Raw genomic sequence first — 22,675 nt, forward strand, 5'->3', positions numbered from 1 at the left:
TGTTTGAGTAAACGCCTTTAATGTTCTGGGCCTCAATTTATTTGTCTGTAAAATGGGAGAGTTTGACTAGCCTGTGCTTGTGGTCCCTTAAATTGTGAACAACCTATAATTCGGTATACAGCATTCTGATGAGGCCTTACCAGATATATGGATTTCTAGCTTCCTTTTCTCCAACATTCCTCCTCTGTCCCAGCCCTGGAACAGTGGCTCACACTGCTACAGTTTGAGAAAAATGCATCTTTTTGAGAGAACAGAGGTGCATAGTCTCTGTGCTTCAGCCCCTACTCCACCTCAACATAATACTCAGGATCCCAATATTTGCATTATGGGTCTTGGACAAGTCACTTCCCCTTTTAGGGGCTTAGTGTCTGTTTGTAATAAGGGTCCCCCCCACCGAATTCCCTTTTCTAGCTTTAGCTTTCTTTTAGGCCCTTAAGGTTATGTATGTATGTGAACTAGAATAATTTTTGGTCATCTCACATTCTCAGTGAAGATTTCCAGGCCTCCCCTCCTCTGTGTCTCCCCCCTTCCTGCTGGCAGAGGTCTGGAGAGCCTCATGAGCTACATCTTGTCCCTAGGTTGCATGGCTGCTAGGTAACAATTCTGCCCAGCGTTTGGCTGCTGTGGAATAGTTCCAAGCATTAAGGTCCCTTTCTTTCATGAACAGTACCCTGAGAATCCCTTGCTAGGATGAGACCTTGATATAAAAATGACATGAATATGATGTGATATAAACAGAGACATGATGCAGCTGACATAGCATTTTATTGGCTACAAAACAGATATGTAGTGATGGCAATCTGAAGATTGTAGTAGGAAAGTAGAGCTTGAAAAAGCTCATGAACTCATAATTTGATTCAAAAAGTGCAGCAATATATTAAGATCATTATAGAATATCTGGTGAGATTGTTACAGAGGAAAAAAAAAAGATTCTGAGTTTGATAACTCCAAGGATATATCTTAGGACTCACCCAGTTGTGTCTGGGCAAGGATTTTCATTGGAGAAAAGTAGTTCTTACAATAGGCAGAAACTTTTACTGGCCTTAGGCACACTTTTGGATCTCATTCACTTGAGAAAGAATTATTCTTCCGTTGACACTCTCCTGTGTGATGGCCTTGATCTTTGGAGCTGAGGGAAAAAGCAATGAACAGGTCACTGCCATGCTTCTCCCACCATCTAAAATACTCATTTTTAGTTCCCTGCTCTCAGTACCTGAAGCTTCTCTGTCCCTTCCAAAATGATCACTCAGCAATATGGTGGGCTTTGCTGGAGTGAAGAGATCTCACCAAGGAGGGTTTTTCCTCTCACCCTCCAGGAAATGAGGGTGTGTGAATAGTGTTATCTTCTAGAGGCCAAGACGGGCATCCTAGGCTTGCTTGATACAGAATCTAGGCTCTGAGTACCTACTCTTAAGGAGGTCTTCCTGCTTATGGAGGCTTTGTTGCACTTGTATCATAGATTCTGTGAGCTAACAGAGAACTAAATGCCATTCTGGGCACATCATTTAAACATCTAGAAAGCATGAAGGATGGGTGAGAGGCCAGGGATATTTATCATTTCGAAGTTATGGTTTATTTGAATATGTGTTTTGTCGACATACCAGGACACTGATTCAGACCAAAGGGAAGACTTGACATTAAGAGAGATACAGGGAGAACTTTGTTAAAATCAAACTTTCCAACAGTAGATTGGGCCACTCCTTCAAGTAATGGGTTCCCCGTTCCTGGACATGTGTAAGGAGAGACTGAAGGATCGATCATTTGTTGATATCTTATAGAGGGGTAGCAGTTAGACAAGCTGCCCTTGATGGTGCCTGGAACCCTGATTCTCTGAATCTCTAATGCCTTAGAACATTTTTACCACAAACTAATCAGAAAAGTGCCATTTGTCCCAGCCTGTGGTTTCTTAGAACTTTTCTGTGAGACCTTAAAGAAAATCTCAGATAGTAGGGTTCCTAAGTCAAAGACACTGGATGACACCGAGTTAAGCAAAGTAAAACTTTTGATGTTTCTTTGTCTTTCCTGTTCCTTTTCTTCCTCACAGCAGTGAGGTGGCTGGTCCATCTTTAACTTACTGAAATGCATGACTGTTCATGAAGATGATGGTAGAACCTAGTATTTCAACCATTTCTGTCCATGGAACATATCTTTTGTAATACACAAAGTCTTATGGAACACTAATGTTCAACAAAATGTAGTTTGGGAAATTATGTGAAATTGTTTTCTTGTAATCTCCTAGGAGTTTAGTAAACAGACTCTATAACTTAACAGAGATCTAATAGTATGAATGATCATTGCTATCTGCTTTACTGCTGGCAGAGAACTTGCATATATATTATTGAAGACAACACTGAGAGCACGCTTTTTTCTTTTTTATCTACTTTAAGTTAATTAAAAATTCCTGGACATCTGCAAGTAAAATAAAAATCGAACACGGGATACTTGGGAGTACACTAAGGATTATGAGTACTATAGATGATGTGAGTACTATAGAATGAATAAACATGTTGATTCATTTTTAAAAAGTAGATTCCAACAACGAAAGAAATTTTTTTTACCTTCCACACTTGACTTTGATTCCTCCATTGTCCTATAAAAATGATAAGAGTTACAGCTCATTCTAGTGTTAGCAACAATCATAAAAACTCGTTAAGGTGAACTAACCTCCTTTGCCTGCTTGTAAATTCATAGCTCTTTAATAAGGATAATTGAGCTGTGTAGTCTCAAGGTCATGAGTTCATGGGAAACCCTTCCTGGATCCAGAAGGAAGTGAGTACCGCCTCCAACTGACCCTGGGGTCAAGGGAAGTCTGTCATACCACCTCCATTATTTCAGCTGGCTCCAGGCTTTGCCTCCACTGGGATCCTTTCCAGGATCTGGGTTTGAAGTCTGGAATCCCTGGGATTTTCAGACTGTTCAGGATTTGGTCTGACAGTCTTTTATTTATGTATATTTATTTATTTTATTTTGTTTTTTAAAGTTTATTTAAACAATCTCTACACTCAATGTGGGGTTTGAACTCATGACCCTAAGATTAAGAGCCACATGCTCTGCTGACTGAGCCAACCAGGTACCCCTATTTATGTATCTTTTAAAAAACTTTCTAACCCTTTCTCTTGGGTCATAGAATATATGTGCCCCCCTCCCCCCCTTTTTTTTTCTTCCTGGACAAGTTGGTCAGAAATACCAGATTGAAGAATCTAGATTTCTCAATTTCTTAGGACTCTTTTCCTGCTGTCAGGCTAAAATATTTCCTTCTGTTGTTGTTGTTGTTGTGTTGGTGGTGGTGGTGGTGGTGGTGTGTATGTGTTTAGCCAAAATTGTGTGCATTCCCTGTGGGAAACACTATAGCCAAACCTTCCTAGTTGTTTCTTTCTAGAGACTTTATTATATTAATTTTCACTATTGACCTCAAATCTTAGTGCTGTGGGAATAACAATTGATTAATTCATACTTGCTACTTAATGAAATTTAACCTGATCTAAATGTCCAGAAGAGGGGCGCCTGGGTGGTTCAGTGGGTTAAAGCCTCTGCTTTCGGCTCAGGTCATGATCCCAGGGTCCTGGGATCGAGCCCCGCTTTGGGCTCTCTGCTCAGCAGAGAGTCTGCTTCCTCCTATCTCTCTCTGCCTGCTTCTCTGCCTACTTGTGATCTCTGTCAAATAAATAAATAAAATCTTTAAAAAAAAATAAATGTCCAGAAGAAATTCAACATAAACCTTTCTTTCTCTAGAATGAGGATTGCTAACAGAACCCTGAGGTATATGAATGCACCCGCAAAAACTTGATGCTCTTTCCATCTTCCTCCCCTGCCAGCCTTTGCCTTACCCCTCACTCTCTCCCTCCAGGAGCTGGTGGTAGGTGGCAATTTCCTTCTCTAGGTGGGTCTTGATGCCCAGGAGGACCTTGTATTCATTGTGCTGACGCTCCAGGTCATGGCGGAGCTGCATCAGTTCTTCCTCATAGTGGGAGATGACCCGTTGCATGTCCTGGAGCTGGCAGGAGTACCGAGACTGGGTCTCTGATAACATGTTCTCTAAAGCAGATTTCTGAAAGAGGAAACGATGTTTCTTCTATTAATTGACTGATGGCTTGATTGCTTCAAAATGTGGGCTTGTTGAGTAGTTACAATACACCAACCACTCTGCTAGGTGTCTTGGCGGCTCCTGGGATGCAAAGGTGGGCAGCTGGCCAACTTACAGGTTTGGGGCTTGGGCAGTGACAAGTGGACCAGAGTCAGGACTTTTGAAGCCCATTTTCTGGGCATTTCTTTGTGTTGGGGAGCTCTTGGCAACTTCGTTACATTCCTGCAGTGTTTGTTGTGTATGCTACTCATTTGGGATTGGGTGTATGCTGCCTTGCCCTGATCTGTTCCTCACCTCCTCATGCTTACATTTTGTCTGTACCCAGATGGAAAACTGCTGGGGGAAACAGTAACTGGACTGCTGTCTCTTTATATCTTCAGAGTAGGGTTTCAAGTAGGAGTCCTGGATAAAATAGCGCCTTGTTAAATTTGAATTTCAAATGAGCAATGAGTAATTTTTTAGTACAAGTATGTCCTAAAAATTGCCTCAGTATTGCATGGGACATACTTATAGTAAAAAAAAAAAAAAAAAAAAAGAAAAGAAAAACCAAATAAACAACAACAACAACAAAAACCTTTGTTTTGTATCTGAAATTCAGATTTAACTGGATGGCCTATATTTTAATTTGGTCAATCTGGCAACCATCGTCCCAAGCAATACTTGTTGATTATGGCAATGGTGACAACTTGTCATTACTGAGGAAATACTAAAAGCTGCACAGTGAAGTTGCTGCACTAGGGTACAGAGAACTGAGTTCAAGTCCCTGTTCTGTTTGGATTTCCCACTTGCCTTTCTGGCGCATGTAATTTTAACCTTCAGGAGAAACTCATAACTGTGCTGGGTACTCTCCCTTGATGATGGCTGCTGACTTTCAGGGGGGCACTTCATGTTGCCTGGCCTGCGCTCATTACTCTCCTGTTCTCCCAGAGGGCTACTGCATTCCTTCTCCTCTGTCCTCAGACGCCCTTTTCCCTCCCCTTTTTCTAAGCCCATGGCCTTGCTTCCTGTGTTACGGAGGAAATCAAAGCCATCAGGAGACAATTCCCACAAGCTCCCACCATTAAGTCCACCCACATACGTGAACCTGGGTCCAGGTTCTTGTTTCCCTCCTGTTCCTGTGCATGAGCTGTCTGTGCTCCAGTCATTTTAGCAACTGCGTGCCTTCTTGCATCATTCATATTTTCCTCTCTACCAGATTCTTCCCATCGGCTTTCAAATAGAATAATTTCTCCCACTTTAAAATATTTCACTCTTGAATCCATATCCACCTTCAGTTGTCATCCAGTTTCTCTGCTCTCCTTCACCTACAGCAAAGCTCCTCAAAGAGTTGTCCATACCTGCTGTTCCAAATTCCTCTGGACCTCCCTCCAGGGACCAAGATACAGAGTCTGACTCCCATCATTACCCCAAGGGTCTCCTCTTCCCTTCCCTCTTCTCATCTTTCTTCTCTTGGTACGCTCACTACAGAAACATTGGCTTCCCTGCTCTTCCTCCAACCCATCTGAAACACCCATGCCTCAGGAATTTTGCGTTTATTGTCCCCTCCCCCTGGAATCCCCTCTCTCTAGCCACATAATGCACTTCTTTACCACTTCTAGGTTTTTGCTCAACTGTCATCTCGACAGTAAAAACCTTTCCTGACCACCTTGTTTAAAATGCAGCTCTGCACTCCAGCATGCCTGACTTCCCCACTCCATGTTCCATTTCTTGGTAGCCCTTTTCTCCATCTCACATATTATATATTTTGATGATCTATCATCCACCCTAGAATGTAAATTCCCTTATTATAAAATCCTTAGTACTTAGAATAATGTCAGATAGTAGAATGCATGAAAATGAATGTAAATGTCTTGCTGACCTCACAGGGTTGTTGTGAAATACTGTATGTCCAAATGTTTTGAAAACCATAAAACACTGTAATTATTTCTGTGCTCATTATTATCACCTTGGCAGTGTACATTTTAAATGTCTGTTCACTATCACTTATTCCTAAAGCATAACAGTAATTTACCATGTGTACCTGGCAACAGAATGAACCAATTACTTCTCAAGATCAATGTCAGAGTAGCACTTGGAAATAATATTGATGAATGATTAGAAGCTTCAGATAGGCTACAAAGGGAATCAAATCATAGATATCATTTAATGAATTTTGAGTGCTTGTGACACTCATACAGAGCATTTTACTAAAAACCATGAAAAGTATAGAAATGATTTAGATATAAGAATTTATAATTTACTGGGTGATAAACCATCTACATGATGGACAGAGCAGTACTTTGGAGTCAGCTGGCCTGGATTTGCCACCAATTCATGTTGACACCAGAATTTTTTTGTATTGGGGTCTCAGGGGGCAGCCTGGTTGTAAGTGGGGAGAGCACTGGTAGCAATTATGAGGGCCTACTAGACCCTCACACCTTTTCCTAAACACCAGCTGGCTTTGCCGCTGGCCACTTACTATCTCTGTGACCTTGGCCAAATTTACTTAACTGTCTAGAGCTTTGGTTTCCTCATCCCTAAAGTAAGAACACAAAGACCTACCTGGAAAGGCTAAAGTGAGGTTTGATGGCAGTTAACATTAATGAACCCCCTGGCACACAATGTGGCACATTGTGGACACCTCAATAAATGACAGCACTTATTATCTTTCTCACCACGAACAGTTTGGATGAGAAGTGGGAACTCCCAAGGGAGTTGGGGAGAGGAACCCAGGAGAGATGTCAAGAGAGGCTTCATGGAGGAGGTGGTACCTGACCCTATCTCAGACTCACCCTGTTGCGCTGTGCCTGCAGGTCTATCTCCAGGGCCTGGAAAGTGCGCTTCAGCTCATGGATGTCACTTTGGCTGCTCTGCACAGCTGCTGGGCTGGCCACCTCCTGGGCCATGGCAGCTGACTAGGAGACCAAGAGAAGGAGAGAGGCATTGGCATTGGGACCACATGGCAATGGAAACTTTGGGAAGTTTGAACTCCTTTCCTTTACCTGCTCTTTATACCAAGTGTCCAGGTCTTGATGCTTCTTCTTTATTATATACTCATATTCCTGCCTCATATCCTCCAGGACCTTGATCAGATCTTCTCCTGGGGTTGTATCCACCTTCACACTGACCTTGAAGTCATTTGGTACATGATGCTCCTCCATTTCCTGTTTAATAACAGAAAGAAAACGAATTGGCTGTGATAATCAGAAGGCCAGAGGTGTGTTGATTGACAGCAGTTAACAGATCTTTTAAAAATTCAGCTTTTGTGGTTGTTTTGCTTTTACTGGTGTGGTTTGGTTTCTCAGTTATTTGTTGATGGCAAAACACTGTATGTTTTTTTCTTTTGTAAGTTTATAAAGTAAAAAAAATCACACTAGATAGGTATAAAATGACCTCTGTGATTACTGACTTAATCCCTGGTTGAAAATGTTTCACAAAGAATTATGCTTCCGTAGCATGTAAAGTACTCCGGCACATGTTCATGGGTGAAGTGGTGGCACAATTCAACAGTTGAACATTTTAGGTTAGAGGCCAAAGCTTTTGGGAGGCAGTTCAGCAACCCAAAGCCAAAAAGTATAAAGACTTTTAATATCTTGTCAATGCATTATGACTCTGTAGGGCTGACACCCATAGGATGTCATGAAAATCAAGAGGGGCGCTTGGGTGGCTCAGTTGGTTAAGTGTCTGCCTTTGGCTCAGGTCATGCTCCTGGAGTCCTGGGATTGAGCCCCAAGTGGAGGGGGGGTGGTCCCTGCTCAGCAGGGAGCCTACTTCTCCCTCTCCTTCCTGCTCATGCTCTCTCTCTCTCTCTGTCTCTGTTGCTATTTCTGTTTCTCTCTCAAATAAAATCTTAAAAAAAAAGAAAATCAAGAAACCATAGGAAAAGTATAATTAACAATCACTGTCTAACCAACTGTTCAGAATTGAGGTTCTTTGATGTTCATAAGTAATTTTATTTGCCTAAAACGGGGATTGCTTTTCTCTTACTGCATCAGAGTTTCAGGGAATTTAGATTGATGGTACCTTTTTCAAAGTCAGTTAAATGCTTATGGAAATTAAGGTTCTTCTTCTCCTCCTCCTCCTCCTCCTTCTTCCTTTTTAAGATTCTTCATTTTTGCCACTAGTTTTATTTACCTTGGTTAGTGGCAAATTCTCTTTATTCTACTGTCTCCCAATTTGCTGCACATTGGGTCAATGAAGGAAGTTCAATCTCATGCATTTATTCTTGCAGTATCATATTCATAAACTAGTCTAAGTAAACATTAGCAAATGTTGATTAGCATTAGTTGATTAGCAAAATTGTTGACTAATTCATCATTAATTTTGATCATATTTTGGCTATTGGATTTGACACTGTATAGATAACCTTGAAGATGGAAAAATTAGATGTTTATATGGTTCCTTATAATTACTTAGGTTGAAGGAAACTAAGACTGACATTTAGATGGTTGTTTCTTCTGGGCTATTGAATCATCTGAAGGTACAGATTAAGAGCTGTGCTGGTTACCAGGAGCTCCTGGGGAGTCCTACCTGCTCATGTCGCTTCTTCATAAGGATGAGCTCTTTCCTCATCCCCTCAACCTCCTGTTCCAGATCTGTTGTAACAATGGTCAGATCATCTAAGCTCTTTCGGAGACCTTCAACTTCAATTTCCAGATCTTTCTTGAAGGAGTGTTCATTTTCATACCTTTGGTTGGAAGGAAGAGAAGAATACACCTGTTGTTGGAAGGCCATGGCCTTGTAAGGATTCGCCTTACTTTAGAGATGAAATTTGTACTTTTTAGGTTAGGGGCAAATGAACACATCATGAATCCCTCATATGTCTGTTTCACGCAGGTTTTCCTTTTCTTTTCTTTTTTACTAGTAGGACAAATGAAAAAAATCATTTGTCAACTTTATCGTTTTTATTTTGACCATAACAGGCTTTTATCATGAATTGAGAAGAGTACCATGCCAGCAAATTTTGTGGTCAGGCCCTCCTCTTCCCCACAACAATGCTTTCCTAGTGCTGCAAATGGAAAGGAGGTAGAAATATGGACATTAATCCATAACACAGACACTGCTGATAGCCCACTGGAAGATGATTTGCTCATAAATTACCTTGAGTTTGTTTTTCAATATGTTACAAGTGAATAAATTACAGCCATCATTTATACTCTTGACAGTGTAAGTAAATGATTTCTCCTCCTCCTTTCTTCTTTATTATTATTATTATTTTTGACTTATTTTTATTTTTTTTTCAGCATAACAGTATTCCTTGTTTTTGCACCACACCCAGTGCTCCATGCAATCCGTGTCCTCTCCAATACCCACCACCTGGTTCCCCCAACCTCCCACCCCCTGCCCCTTCAAAACCCTCAGATTGTTTTTCAGAGTCCATAGTCTCTCATGGTTCACCTCCCCTTCCAATTTCCCCCAACTCCCTTCTCCTCTCTAACTCCCCTTGTCCTCCATGTTATTTGTTATGCTCTAAAATAAGTGAAACCATATGATTTTCTGATGGTGACTCAATGTTGTTGTTGTTTTTAATTAGAGAGGACTGTTTACTAATAAACAGTCATATGCCCATTGCTTAGACTTACTAACTGTTAAAATTTTGCTTCATCTCTATTTTGTATTTTAAACTAAATTATAGACATTATGACATTTTCCCCCTAAATACTTAGGGATACATTGTTAAAAATTTTTTTTTTGTTAAGAATGAAGCAAAATGGGGACACCTGGGTGGCTCAGTTGGTTAAGCGTCTGACTCTTGGTTTTGGCTTGGGTCATGATCTCAGTGTCCTGAGACCAAGCCCCATGTTGGGCTCTGTGCTCACTGTGGAGTCTACTTAGGATTCTTACTTTTCCTCTCCCTCTGAATTTCCCTCCATGTGCTCTCTCTCTCTCAAATAAGTAAATAAATCTTAAAAAAAAAAGAAGCAAAATGTTAACAGCTGTTAAATCTAAGTGATGGACATACTTTTAACTATGGAGAACAAACTGATGATTACCTGAGGGGAAATGGGTAGGGGCTGGGGGAAAGAGGTGATGGGGATTAAGGAGTGTACTTGTGATGAGCACTGGGTGATGTATGCAAGTGCTGAATCACTATATTGTACACCTGACAGGTGTAACAACACACAAATAATAACACTGTATGTTAACTATACTGGAATTAAAATAAAATAAGAAAAAAATAAAAACAGGAGTTTTCTAAATAAGCATAATAACATTATCACCCCTAAAGAGCTGATAATAACTCTTCAAAATCATCTAATGCTTGGTTCGTATTCAAATTTCCCCATGCTATAAGGTGTATTTGTATTTTATATCTAGTTTGTTTAAAGTAGGGTCCAGTCAAGTATTTGTTCATATTATGCTTTTTGATTATATTTTTTAAAGATATTACATGTGGCTAATGGTGAAATAAGTTTTTCTTTAGCAAAATAAAAACAAGAGGAACCCCCAAAACAAAGCAAAAGAAAAACAGCAAATGAAAACTGCCTACAATAGGGTGAGGAAGCAACTTACTTGAGGCCAAAGTCATCCACTGCCATCCTGGCATTGTCAATGAGAAGAATGATCTGAGCATTCGTCATCTTACCATCCATGATCTGTAAAACACATATCAAGAGTCATTTAAGTCAGACACACTCCCATGGGAGAGCTGCATTTCCAAAGACTGTATTTCCTGGGTATATGACTTCTTAGCATAGCTGACTTCTTTTCTGGCAGTGGAACAACAAATAATCAAACCAGTAAATGCTGAGCACTTACTAGGTACAAAGCATCATAATGGTTTTTAAAGTAAGAACGTGGTCTGCAGCCACTTCACTGTCTTTCTTCACATTCAGTTTGACAGGCTAGGATTGATGGTAATGCTGAAAGAATGACATTGGAAGAGGAAAGAGAATCATCGTTCAAAGGGCCTTCTGGCTTTCTAGTGCTGTGCACATATCTTACTGTTTTGTTTCAAGTCACCCACGTCTGATGATGTTATAAGAGTTTTAAGTTCTAGTTCTATTTTTATTGTGACTATTAGTTTGGCTCCCTTCAAGTGCAATAGTTATTTTAGATGAACATAATTCTTCCCTGCAGTAGCATTCATGTTTCTGATCAGTGATACTGAACAAAGTATCAAAATATCACTGATACTAGTTCGTCAAACTGATTTTAAATGAATTTCATAAGAGTCATCACATGCCATAATTATTTTTTGTCCATAGTGACTATAACCATTCACATAACTTATAGGTATGTGTAAGTGTTTGTAAATTATTCCATGATGAGAATGCCCAAATTGTGGCTGTTGAAATATTAACTGAAGTAACTTTTTGGGAGCTTAGTAAACTTTAACTGTGATAAAGCCTCTGGTTAAGACTTTTACTAGATGTTTATGTGTTTTTTAACCTTAACATGAAAACTACTATTGAAAGTTTCTATTTGAGCAGTTGTGTTTACGTACATGATTTGTTAATTCTTTTTTTTTTTAAAGATTCTATTTATTTATTTGAGAGAGAGACAGTGAGAGAGATCATGAGCGAGGAGAAGGTCAGAGAGAGAAGCAGACTCCCCGCGGAGCCGGGAGCCCGATGCGGGACTCGATCCCGGGACTCCAGGATCACGACCTGAGCCGAAGGCAGTCGTCCAACCAACTGAGCCACCCAGGCGTCCCTGATTTGTTAATTCTTCTAGGTAGTTGTAACCAGAGTAGTGTTCATTTGATATATGTCCCTGTCTTCAGGAAAATTAGATGGAAGATGTCTCAACATCAAAAGTATAGTACTACTTACTTTTGTGCCAAGTATTGTGCTGAACCAGGAACTGGGGATTTTTCTTCTTTACTTCCTTACTGGCCATTGGCATGAACTTGGGTCAGTCACCCTATTTCCTGGGTTTCGATTTCATCATCTGTTAAGTAAGGAGTTTGTAGTAGAAACTACTAGAGGTCCTAGCTCTAAACTTCATGATTTAGCTGGAGGCAGAGAATCCTGTGACATTGCCATCACATTTGAACAGATAATTCCTTTATTTGGAAAGGATTTCCTTAGCACAAATTTATAGCACAATACAAAGGCACCGTTTCAAGATCTGCTCCCATTCAAAGCTTCCCTGATTACTTGGAATCTGTTATCATGAATGCACAATAGCAGGATTCAGAGGTGGTAGTAACTCTGGGTCTGGAACCCAAAAGGCAGAGCCTGGGGTCCTGCATTGCACCTACTAGCTGAGTGAGCTTGTTGAGTCTCAGTTTCTTCATCCATAAAATGGCAATAGTAATAATAATAGTAGCCACTTCATCAGAGAGTTACGAGAATTATATTAGAAGAGGTTAAACACAATAACATTGTAACATACTTAGCATATTCTGGGCACACTGTAGACACTCAGAAGAATTAGTTGAAACTATATTAACTTAGAAAACTGTAGAGTGCTTAATTTTCTTTTTTTTTTTAAAAGATTTTAATTATTTATTTGACAGACAGAGATCACAAGTAGGCAGAGAAGCAGGCAGAGAGAAAGGAAGGGAAGCAGGCTCCCTGCTGAGCAGAGAGCCCAATGCAGGATTCGATCCCAGGACCCCAGAATCACTACCTGAGCTGAAGGCAGAGGCTTTAACCCAATGAGCCACCCAGGTGACCCCTTAATTTTCTTTTATAAAAGAACTTTTGAGAAGATATACAGATTGCCAAAAGACACATGAAAAGATGCTCAGGGTCACTCATCATCTGGGAACAGCAAATGAAAATCACAATAAGATAACACTTCACACAAGTCAGAATTGGCTAGTAGCAAAAAGATAAGATATAGTAAGTGTTGGAGAGGATATGGGGAAGAGGGAACCCTTATACATTGTTGGTGGGAATGTAAATTGGTACAGCCACTGTGGAAAAACAGTATGGAGGTTTCTCAAAAAATTAGAAATAGAACTGCCAAATGACCCAATAATTACACTTTTGGGTATTTACCTGAAGAAAGAACCTCACCAATTTGAAAGCATGTATGCACCCCTGTGTTCATTGCAGCATTACTGATAGGAGCCAAGATAGGGAACCAACTTAAGTGTCCATCAATAGATGAATGGATACAAAAGATGTGAGAGATATATATGTATACACACATACATATGTACACACATAATGGAATCCTACTACCAAGCCATAAAAAAAAAAAAGATTCTACCATTTGCAACCACATGGATGGACCTAGGGGGTATATACTGGTTGAAATAAGTCAGAAAAATACCACAGAGACAAGAAATAAGTCAGAAAGACAAATACTATATGATTTCACTTATATATGGAATCCAAAAAAAACAAAATAAATGGACCAACAAACAGACAGAAATGAACTTATAAATGCAAGGAACAAACTGGTGGTTGCCAGAGGATGAGTGGAGGGAAGTGGGTGAAATAGGAAAATGGGATCAAGAGATGCAAACTTCCAGTTACAAAATAAATGAGGCATGGGAATAAAAAGTACAGTGGGGGGTGGGGAAGGTTGGGGGAGCCAGGTGGTGGGTATTATGGAGGGCACGTATTGCATGGAGCACTGGGTGTGGTGCATTAAACAATGAATTCTGTTACGCCGAAAAGAAATAAATATAAATAAATAAATAAATAAATAAATAAGTGTACAGTGTAGGGAATATAGTGGGAAAAAAAAAGAAGGAAAAAAGCCAGCACTTTTGTAATTAGAGCCAAAGTCTGTACTCGATAAAGCCCAGATTCTGTATGTTGACAGACATCCTCAAACTTCTGCTCTTCATGGTGGGAGATAACCAGGTTGCTGCCCTGCTCGACTCCTTTCTTCCTTTGGTGGATTCCAAAAAGTACTATGACTACTTCCTTTGCTCTAAAAAAGGATTCTGTGGATATTTCCTAGTCTCCCCACTGCAGTGCTGCTTAGGGACTTTCATACCAATGCTTTTCCCTTCCAGGCTTTTTATTCATTCCGTTATCTAAGCAGCTCCATCCTCGAAAGCCTGGGGACCCTGTGCGCTGAGGTTTTGACTGACATCCAGAGAAACCAAACAGTATTCCCTCTGTGGAATCAGAAAAATAAAAAATACAATCTGTGGGCCTATTTGGCTTTTCTGAGTTAAATTGGTAATTTATCTGTTGTAAAACCCGCATCAAGAATCTGATGCTGGGGCGCCTGGGTAGCTCAGCGGTTAAGTGTCTGCCTTCGGACCTGCCATCCTAGGACCCTGGGATGGAGCCCCGCATCACGCTCCCTGCTGTGCGGGGAGCCTGCTTCTCCTTCTCCCACTCCCTCTGGTGGGTTCCCTCTCTCACGCTCTCTGTCTGTCAAATAAATAAGTAAAATCTTAAAAAAAAAAATGAATCTGATTCCCCCAGTCAGCGTTCTTCTCAGAGTACATGAATGGTGAGTTCTGAAATGAATTTGATACAGAGCACATTTAAAAACCAAAATTATTTCCCCTGTTCAGGCTTACTTGATGCAATATTATGATACAGCCACTCTTTCTGAGACATCCTTCACAGTAATGAATGGATGATGAGGATGGGTTGAGAAATAATTTGTGAAGCATAGGTTTTGCATTGTGTGTTGTCATTAATCACCTGGATTCTCCTTCAAGGCTCTGAGTTCATTCTTTTAAAACACTTGAGTTGGTGTATCGTATAGCATTGTTGCTCCAGGGTGTGTAATCTTGTTCCAGGAAGAAGAAAATAGAATTTTCTAATCATAAACCACAGTGCCAAAATATGGTACTATTGAGAGCCATTCTAAAATACACATATCCTTATGACAAAGTCCAACTCGGTGTTTCAAAAGGATTGGATTAATTTTTGAACTCATTTTCTTACAGACTTTTTGAGTAATACTTAAGATCCCTACAGTGGGGGTGGAAGAACACTATATCTACTGATAGCATTTCATCGAGGCCTGGGAAGGGGTCAGCCCCTGCTTGTTGTGGGTTGTTGTACTCTTGTGACTCTGTTTTCTTGCCTGTGAGTGGGGGATAGTACAACCTCAACTTCAAAGAACTGTTTTCTTCAATCATGAAAAAAGTACAACTAAAATAAGTAATCCAGAAACGAGTGGAATTCAAACCTGAATTTAATATATAGCCCAGAATTTAAAGTCAGAATCCAGAATCCCAGGCTTAGAGAGTGGGCTTAGAGAGTAGGCTTAGAGAGTGGGCAAGCCACCCACTTCTTGGCATTGCCCTCGCTCACTTCACTCAGTTCTGTTCCAAAGAATTTGGGCAACCACTCAGTCTCAGTCTCCTCATCTATAAATCTGGGGTAAGAATATTTGCTTCGCAGAATGAGATAATGTGTATGAAATGTGTGTCGTATGATTAGCAATGCAACTGTAATGCAGTATTTCTACCACAAGCAGTACCGTTTTTGTAGGACATAGGCTAGTGAGCACCATGCTGTGTGGAAATTGTGAAGCCTTTAGAAACAGATCTGAGTTAGAATCCCATGTCCGCCTCTTGCTGGTGGCTTTTGGTGACTATCTCACCTCTCTGAGCTTCTGTCTCTTTACAGGGTCATTGTAAGAATTGAATCAGGTAACGTTGAATGTTTCCATCAGCGCAGAAAGCTTTCTGCTTTCTGCTAATGTGTATTAAAAAATCCAACATGAAGGCTGGCATACAATAAGGGCTTAATAAATGTTTTCCTCCCTCTTCCCTTTTTTCTGCTGTCAGTTAGTGAATTGTTTGACCAGGTCTGACCTCATGTTTCTTTCGGGAGTTAGGTTCTCAGCGGTCCCTTTGCAAAAATCTTCTATTCTCTCCATTCTAACACAAAAGCAACTTTATTAATGAAAAAAATATGATGTGGTTTGTTGAGTCACCTTGTTTTTTCCATAAAGACAACCATGTACTATATAGTTAGGGTAATTATGCAGTCAGTTATTAGGTTGATTATTCAATAATTAGGGTTCATTATGAGGACAGATTTATATTATCTTGATTGGTCTTTCCTACATTCAAGCAAGGACGACTGAGGGTTGAGAAATCATACTGTATAAATATTGGAAACCTGTGATGCCCTTTCGAGGATGGGTAAAACGGTGATCTTACAGGGAATTTTCTGGGACCACTTTACATAAGAGAGAAGCTATATAGCTTTAAAAAATAATTTATGAGCCGACTGGATTCCCTCCACTTCTAGCCAATGTTGTGAGATGTTCCAGAAGGTATAAGCTCAGCTTTTTTTTTTTTTTTTTGGTTGAAAAATTTTTTTGTTTTAAAGAAGTCTCTATAACCCATCCCAACTCCAAGATTCCAAGAATTGTGCTCATTTTATTATTTTTTTTCTAGCAATATGCCTTTTTAGAACTGGGAGCAGCAGAACTCAGAACTTCTAGCAGCCCTCAAGAGGAAATACTCAGGAATGTCAGAATGATGTATCTGTTAGTGGAGTGACAGCCTTTAGGTATGATCTCCAGAATTGTGAGCTTGGCCTTTCTTCCTGTGGGTAATCATGCTGTTGCCAGGACTTTTGAGATGGAGCAGAACTGAAGTAATGAGAAAGCAAACGCTCTCTTGTGCCTCTTGTGCCTCTTGTGCCCTGAGCATGAGGGATGAATATTGGCCTTATTGTTACTGTAACATTCCCGTATCACAAGTGACACAAGGCAGCACCTGGTTACCTTACATTTTTTGGGATTTTCCATAAAATTTATGTATAGAGGACGAAATACACAAAATAGGCTTTCCCAAGTCCAAAAGGTATAACAAGAAAATATCCTCAAATACCTTTGTTTACAATTACTTTCAGGTCTTTTGCCATTTTTCCTGGAAACCGTCTTTTGTACTGATTTCTCCTCCCACGACTGTCTGGAAATGCACCCCCCCTCTTGAGTTCCAGGGTCACCCATGATCTTACCTGCTCCTGCAGGTGGCTGATGTTTTCCTCATACTTGGAGTAATTTTGCTTACTGCCAGGATCTCTCTGCTCATGCCACTTCAGGATGCGACGTTCGAGCTTCTCGTTGGCCTCCTCCAGGGCGCGCACCTTGTCCAGGTAGGAAGCCAGGCGATCATTGAGGTTCTGCATCACCTCCTTCCCACTTGCAGCAGGAAGGGAATTGCCTCTTCTAGATCCCCAAGGGCCTCCGGGAGGCAGGCACCTTGGTGAGCTGAAGGAAAGGGAGATGCGGACACCCCCGGCGCCCCCATGGACACTGGGAGCCCGAGGGAAGCTCCCCAGCTGACCCCAGCTGCCTCCCGTGCCACGGAGGGAGCCAGAGGGGGTCTGGCTGAAGCTGTGGCTGGAGTTCATGGTCCCATCTGTGTTTGGTGCAGGGCTGGGTTCTGCTCCGCTCCCTGGCCCTGCAGAACTGAGCAGCCCCAAACTGCCCTGGATGGTTTTATGCGCTTCACTGTGGGAGTTCCCTTTCCTGACAACTGCACCAACAAGATCGTATCATTGTGCAACAGGTGTTTCCTCTTGGTCAATCCTGAAGTGCCCTTGGGCCTTCATACACACTGTTGTTGTTTAGAGCCACATCAATACACCAGTTTGCTTCTCCCTTCTTGTTGTAACCGGGAGGTGCGGCCCACCGTATGAGGTGGGTATTAGTCTCAGGTGTCTTTCTAATCTTTCTGTGGGATTTTTTTCTTTGACCATTTATCTGAAAAGGATCAGACTGAAGTTGACAAAAAGGCTATTTGGTGTGGTACAGATTTCCTTTTAAAAAGTAGACCTTAAGTACACACACATGCCTTCCCCAGCCCCAAACACACCCCAGCTCTAAAGTGAGGGTGGGAGAGACTCCCAAGGGAAGAGCCAGATCAGAATCTCAAGTTCTAGAATAAAAATACTCATGCTGAGGAGATGGAGAATGTTCTGAACATCTGATGCCTTTGTGGCAGTTACTGTTTGATGGAAAGTAATTTCAAAGGATCATTCTTAAGAACAAACCCTCAATTATAATTAATTAATGAATGACCGAGCCTTCCACTTCTAGGGTGCCTTTCATCCCCAGCACACCTCAAAACCAAACAACCCAGCCTGCACCAGGACTTCCTTGGCCCCTGGCAGGAATGTAGCCTTTGGTAACTGGCCAGCGGCCCTGTCCCGGCTGAGCCTTGAACAGGCTGGCTTCTGTGTGTCTGTGACCTGCAGAGGGGATGGAGGAACACAGGAATTGTGCCATGGGCTGTCTAACATGCTTGATGAATCTTAGGCTTTATCTGCCAAGGTAAAGGTTAGAAATGGATAAAGAAATAGTCTGGGGGTGGGGAGCCACGTGCTGGTTACCAGCAATTAGATTTAAAGGGGACTTTGAAATAAAATGGCAACACTGGAAGGGACTTTAGTATACCTCCATTCAAACCACTAATCTTACAGACGTGGAAACCTGGCCTGGGTGAGGGGTAGTAGGGCATGGCAGAGGACAGATCGTGGGTTAGAGGCAAAGCCACGGTGAGATTCTTTCCATCACACAGCACTGTCATCATTGAGTTGAATCTTGACAGAGCCCTGTAAAGATTCTCTTCCATCATGGTGGTAATGGGACTTCCCAGGTTACACAGCCCTTTGATGGTCGTTATTAAAGGTGCTCGACCACTCTTGAGGTAGCCACGCAAGGGTTAGTGTCCCCATTTTATAGATAAAGCATCAGGGGCTCATGGAGGTGACTGATTCAGAGCTGATTTGCATGTGCAATGTAATTCAGCACATGAATGCGTAGGCGTCACTGCCTTGGTCTGTGCTGTTCCTACCTGCTGGGATACTCACTGCCTGACTGCCCGCACCCACTCCCCTGACTTCCAGATGTAGTTCAAGGGTTACCTCCCTCCATAAGATCATTAACTGATTTTTCCTGCATGAGTTGGGTGCCCCTTCTATGAAGAAACCACATTTTCTGGATCCTAAGACCCTCTGGAGGGGCAAACAGCTTTGTATCCCCACCCCACCATGGAAACCGGAAGCCCCTCAACTGGGCCCAGCTGCCTCCCCGGAACTGACTCCACCCCTGTTCTTTCACTCATCACTCTGCATTTGTCACACTCCTCTGGGACCGCAGGCATCTTGAAAGCTGGGATTATGTCTTCCATCTCTCAAACACCAGTTTGGCTTCTTTTTTTTTTTTTAAGATTTTATTTATTTATTTGAAAGAGAGAGAGAGAGAGCGAGCACAAGTGGAGTGAAGGGCAGAGGGAGAGGCAGACTTCCCACTGAGCAGGGAGTCCAGTGAAGGACTCGATCCCAAGACCCTGGGATCATGACCTGAGCCGAAGGCAGATGCTCAACCAACTGAGCCACCCAGGCTCCCCAGAGTCTGGCTTCTTATAGGCATTTCATAAATGTGTGTTAACTTGGTAATGAATTTTCTAGAGTTAGGATTTTAACTCTGCTCCTCTGATGTCATTGCCTCCTGCCCCTTTGAGAAGTGTGAGTTGTAAAATCAGATAGTAAGAGAAAGCCACTCCAAGAGGTGAAATAGCTAGCCATAAAGGCAACCTCATTCCTTATTTTGCGAATAAAATCATTTAAAGCACACCAGCTCTGCTTATCCACCCTGGCAACAAAACCTTGCAAAAGTTCTCTGGATTTCTTCATCTTACTGTGGGCAAGATGGAAAAATTTAGTCAAGACTAAAGGTAGCCTTGAGGGTGCTTAGGGGGAGTACCCTTTAAAAGTGTTCTATGGTCACTTATATCTCTGAACACTAGAAAGAGACAAAAGGGAAACAAGATGAAAAGGGGGCAAATGAGGGAAGCAGAGACTTGTTTGGATATGTGGATGCTGCCTGATCACTTATTGACTCAAGGTTTGGGTCAGCTCTGGATAGTGTTCACATGGACCCAGCCTCACAAATGACAACACCCAGGTTGTGTAAAGGGCCAGTCTGTGCGCTGTCTCCTGAAACTCCCTCTCAGTGACTGGTGATGGGAATGATCACTTCACTGCACTTTGCAGGCATGTCTGAAGTAGCCATGACCTATTAGCCTTGTGAATTGGCCCATGCGTCATTTTACATCAGTGTGTGGGAGTTGGGATTTACAGGAGTTAACCCGAAGCAAAGTACTTCTTGTGTTATATCCAGCAGGACCAGGGTAGGGAAAAATTGGTAGTGCCACCTGAGAAGACTGGAGAGAGGTCACTTTTTTTTTTTTGAGAGAGGTCACTTCTTCTAGAACTATTATGCAAAGATTTTCCTTGTAGCTCCCAATCTGTAGTGCTCCACTACACTTTTTAAAAGAAATTTTAAAAGAAAGATTTTAAAAGAAATGGTGGATTTTTGTTTGTTGGTTGGTAGGTTGGTAAAAATGATACCTGCTTATTATAAAAAATACTCAAGTAATACATGAAAGTATAAGAAAAAAAGATTCTACCACACAGACAACATTGGTAAATTAGTGAACATTATTTCAGATACTCTCGATCTCTATATATTATAGACATATGGGTGACTAGAAGAATTTTAGAAAAATGAGCTCATACAGTGTATTCTATTGTAGAAGAATTAAATTTTAAAAATTTAGTTGACAAATAAGCTAAAATGAGTTCTCTTTAGTTACATGTTTTCTATAGGATTTTTAGACTTTTCATCATATTCTTTTTGCAATTTTTAAGGGGAATAAAATGACCTGTAAATTTGTGGAATCACAGAGTAGGAGAGAAGGGCAAGAACAGGTCATCTGTTGCAGCTTTCTGCTTCTACTGAGGTCAACTGCAAATTGCTGAGCTTATTTTTAAACTGATTTTTTTTTAATAAACATATAATATATTTTTATCCCCAGGGGTACAGGTCTGTGAATCGCCAGGTTTACACACTTCACAGCACTCACCATAGCACATACCCTCCCCAATGTCCATAATCCCACCCCCCCAACCCCCCTCCCCCCATTAACCCTCAGTTTGTTTTGTGAGATTAAGAGTCACTTATGGTTTGTCTCCCTCCCAATCCCATCTTGTTTCATTTACTCTTCTCCTACCCCCTTAACCCCCCATGTTGCATCTCCTCTCCCTCATATCAGGGAGATCATATGATAGTTGTCTTTCTCCGATTGACTTATTTCGCTAAGCATGATACCCTCTAGTTCCATCCACGTCGTCGCAAATGGCAAGATTTCATTTCTTTTGATGGCTGCATAGTATTCCATACCACATCTTCTTTATCCATTCATCTGTTGATGGACATCTAGGTTCTTTCCATAGTTTGGCTATTGTAGACATTGCTGCTATAAACATTTGGATGCACGTGCCCCTTCAGATCACTACGTTTCTATCTTTAGGGTAAATACCCAGCAGTGCAATTGCTGGGTCATAGGGTAGTTCTATTTTCAACATTTTGAGGAACCTCCATGCTGTTTTCCAGAGTGGTTGCACCAGCTTGCATTCCCACCAACAGTGTAGGAGGGTTCCCCTTTCTCCGCATCCTCGCCAGCATCTGTCATTTCCTGACTTGTTAATTTTAGCCATTCTGACTGGTGTGAGGTGGTATCTCATTGTGGTTTTGATTTGTATTTCCCTGATGCCGAGTGATATGGAGCACTTTTTCATGTGTCTGTTGGCCATCTGGATGTCTTCTTTGCAGAAATGTCTGTTCATGTCCTCTGCCCATTTCTTGATTGGATTATTTGTTCTTTGGGTGTTGAGTTTGCTAAGTTCCTTATAGATTTTGGACACTAGCCCTTTATCTGATATGTCATTTGCAAATATCTTCTCCCATTCTGTCAGTTGTCTTTTGGTTGTGATAACTGTTTCCTTTGCTGTGCAAAAGCTTTTGATCTTGATAAAATCCCAATAGTTAATTTTTGCCCTTGCTTCCCTTGCCTTTGGTGATGTTCCTAGGAAGATGTTGCTGAGGCTGAGGTTGAAGAGGTTGCTGCCTGTGTTCTCCTCAAGGATTTTGATGGATTCCTTCTCACATTGAGATCCTTCATCCGTTTTGAGTCTATTTTCGTGTGTGGTGTAAGGAAATGATCCAATTTCATTTTTCCGCATGTGGCTGTCCAATTTTCCCATAGAGTTGAGGGTCTATTTCTGGGCTCTCTATTCTGTTCCATTGATCTATGTGTCTGTTTTTGTGCCAGTACCATGCTGTCTTGATGATGACAGCTTTGTAATAGAGCTTGAAGTCCGGAATTGTGATGCCACCAACTTTGGCTTTCTTTTTCAATATTGCTTTGGCTATTCGAGGTCTTTTCTGGTTCCATATAAATTTTAGGATTATTTGTTCCATTTCTTTGAAAAAAATGGATGGTACTTTGATAGGAATTGCATTAAATGTGTAGATTGCTTTAGGTAGCATAGACATTTTCACAATATTTATTCTTCCAATCCAGGAGCATGGAACATTTTTCCATTTCTTTGTGTCTTCCTCAATTTCTTTCATGAGTACTTTATAGTTTTCTGTGTATAGATTCTTAGTCTCTTTGGTTAGGTTTATTCCTAGGTATCTTATAGTTTTGGGTGCAATTGTAAATGGGATGGACTCCTTAATTTCTCTTTCTTCTGTCTTGTTGTTGGTGTAGAGAAATGCAACTGATTTCTGTGCATTGATTTTATATCCTGACACTTTACTGAATTCCTGTACAAGTTCTAGCAGTTTTGGAGTGGAGTGTTTTGGGTGTTCCACATATAGTATCATATCATCTGCGAAGAGTGATAGTTTGAATTCTTCTTTGCCTAT

At 41.2% G+C, this 22,675-nt stretch overlaps 1 protein-coding gene across 2 annotated transcripts; it reads right to left on the reverse strand.

The window, feature by feature from the left end:
* Nucleotides 1-746: 746 nt before the first annotated feature.
* Nucleotides 747-17,367, reverse strand: LOC111151721 (keratin 23). Of its 2 annotated transcripts, none has more exons than XM_022509885.1 (8): nucleotides 16,915-17,367; nucleotides 10,577-10,659; nucleotides 8,594-8,750; nucleotides 7,066-7,227; nucleotides 6,856-6,978; nucleotides 3,828-4,048; nucleotides 2,559-2,590; nucleotides 747-1,129 (listed from the first exon to the last, which is right to left on the reverse strand). In XM_022509885.1, exons 1-8 carry the CDS (start codon nucleotides 17,308-17,310, stop codon nucleotides 1,044-1,046), a joined length of 1,260 nt encoding a protein of 419 aa, XP_022365593.1. In that variant the 5' UTR covers nucleotides 17,311-17,367; the 3' UTR covers nucleotides 747-1,043. The 2 variants fall into 2 exon arrangements, with proteins under 2 accessions (XP_022365593.1, XP_022365592.1); XM_022509884.1 differs by having other exon boundaries at nucleotides 1,044-1,129; nucleotides 2,538-2,590; nucleotides 16,915-17,332.
* Between the last annotated feature and the right edge of the window lie 5,308 nt (nucleotides 17,368-22,675).

The sequence above is a fragment of the Enhydra lutris genome, unplaced genomic scaffold (assembly GCF_002288905.1).
Source record: "Enhydra lutris kenyoni isolate GAN:26980312 unplaced genomic scaffold, ASM228890v2 scaffoldscaffold26, whole genome shotgun sequence".
Lineage (NCBI taxonomy): Eukaryota > Metazoa > Chordata > Mammalia > Carnivora > Mustelidae > Enhydra > Enhydra lutris.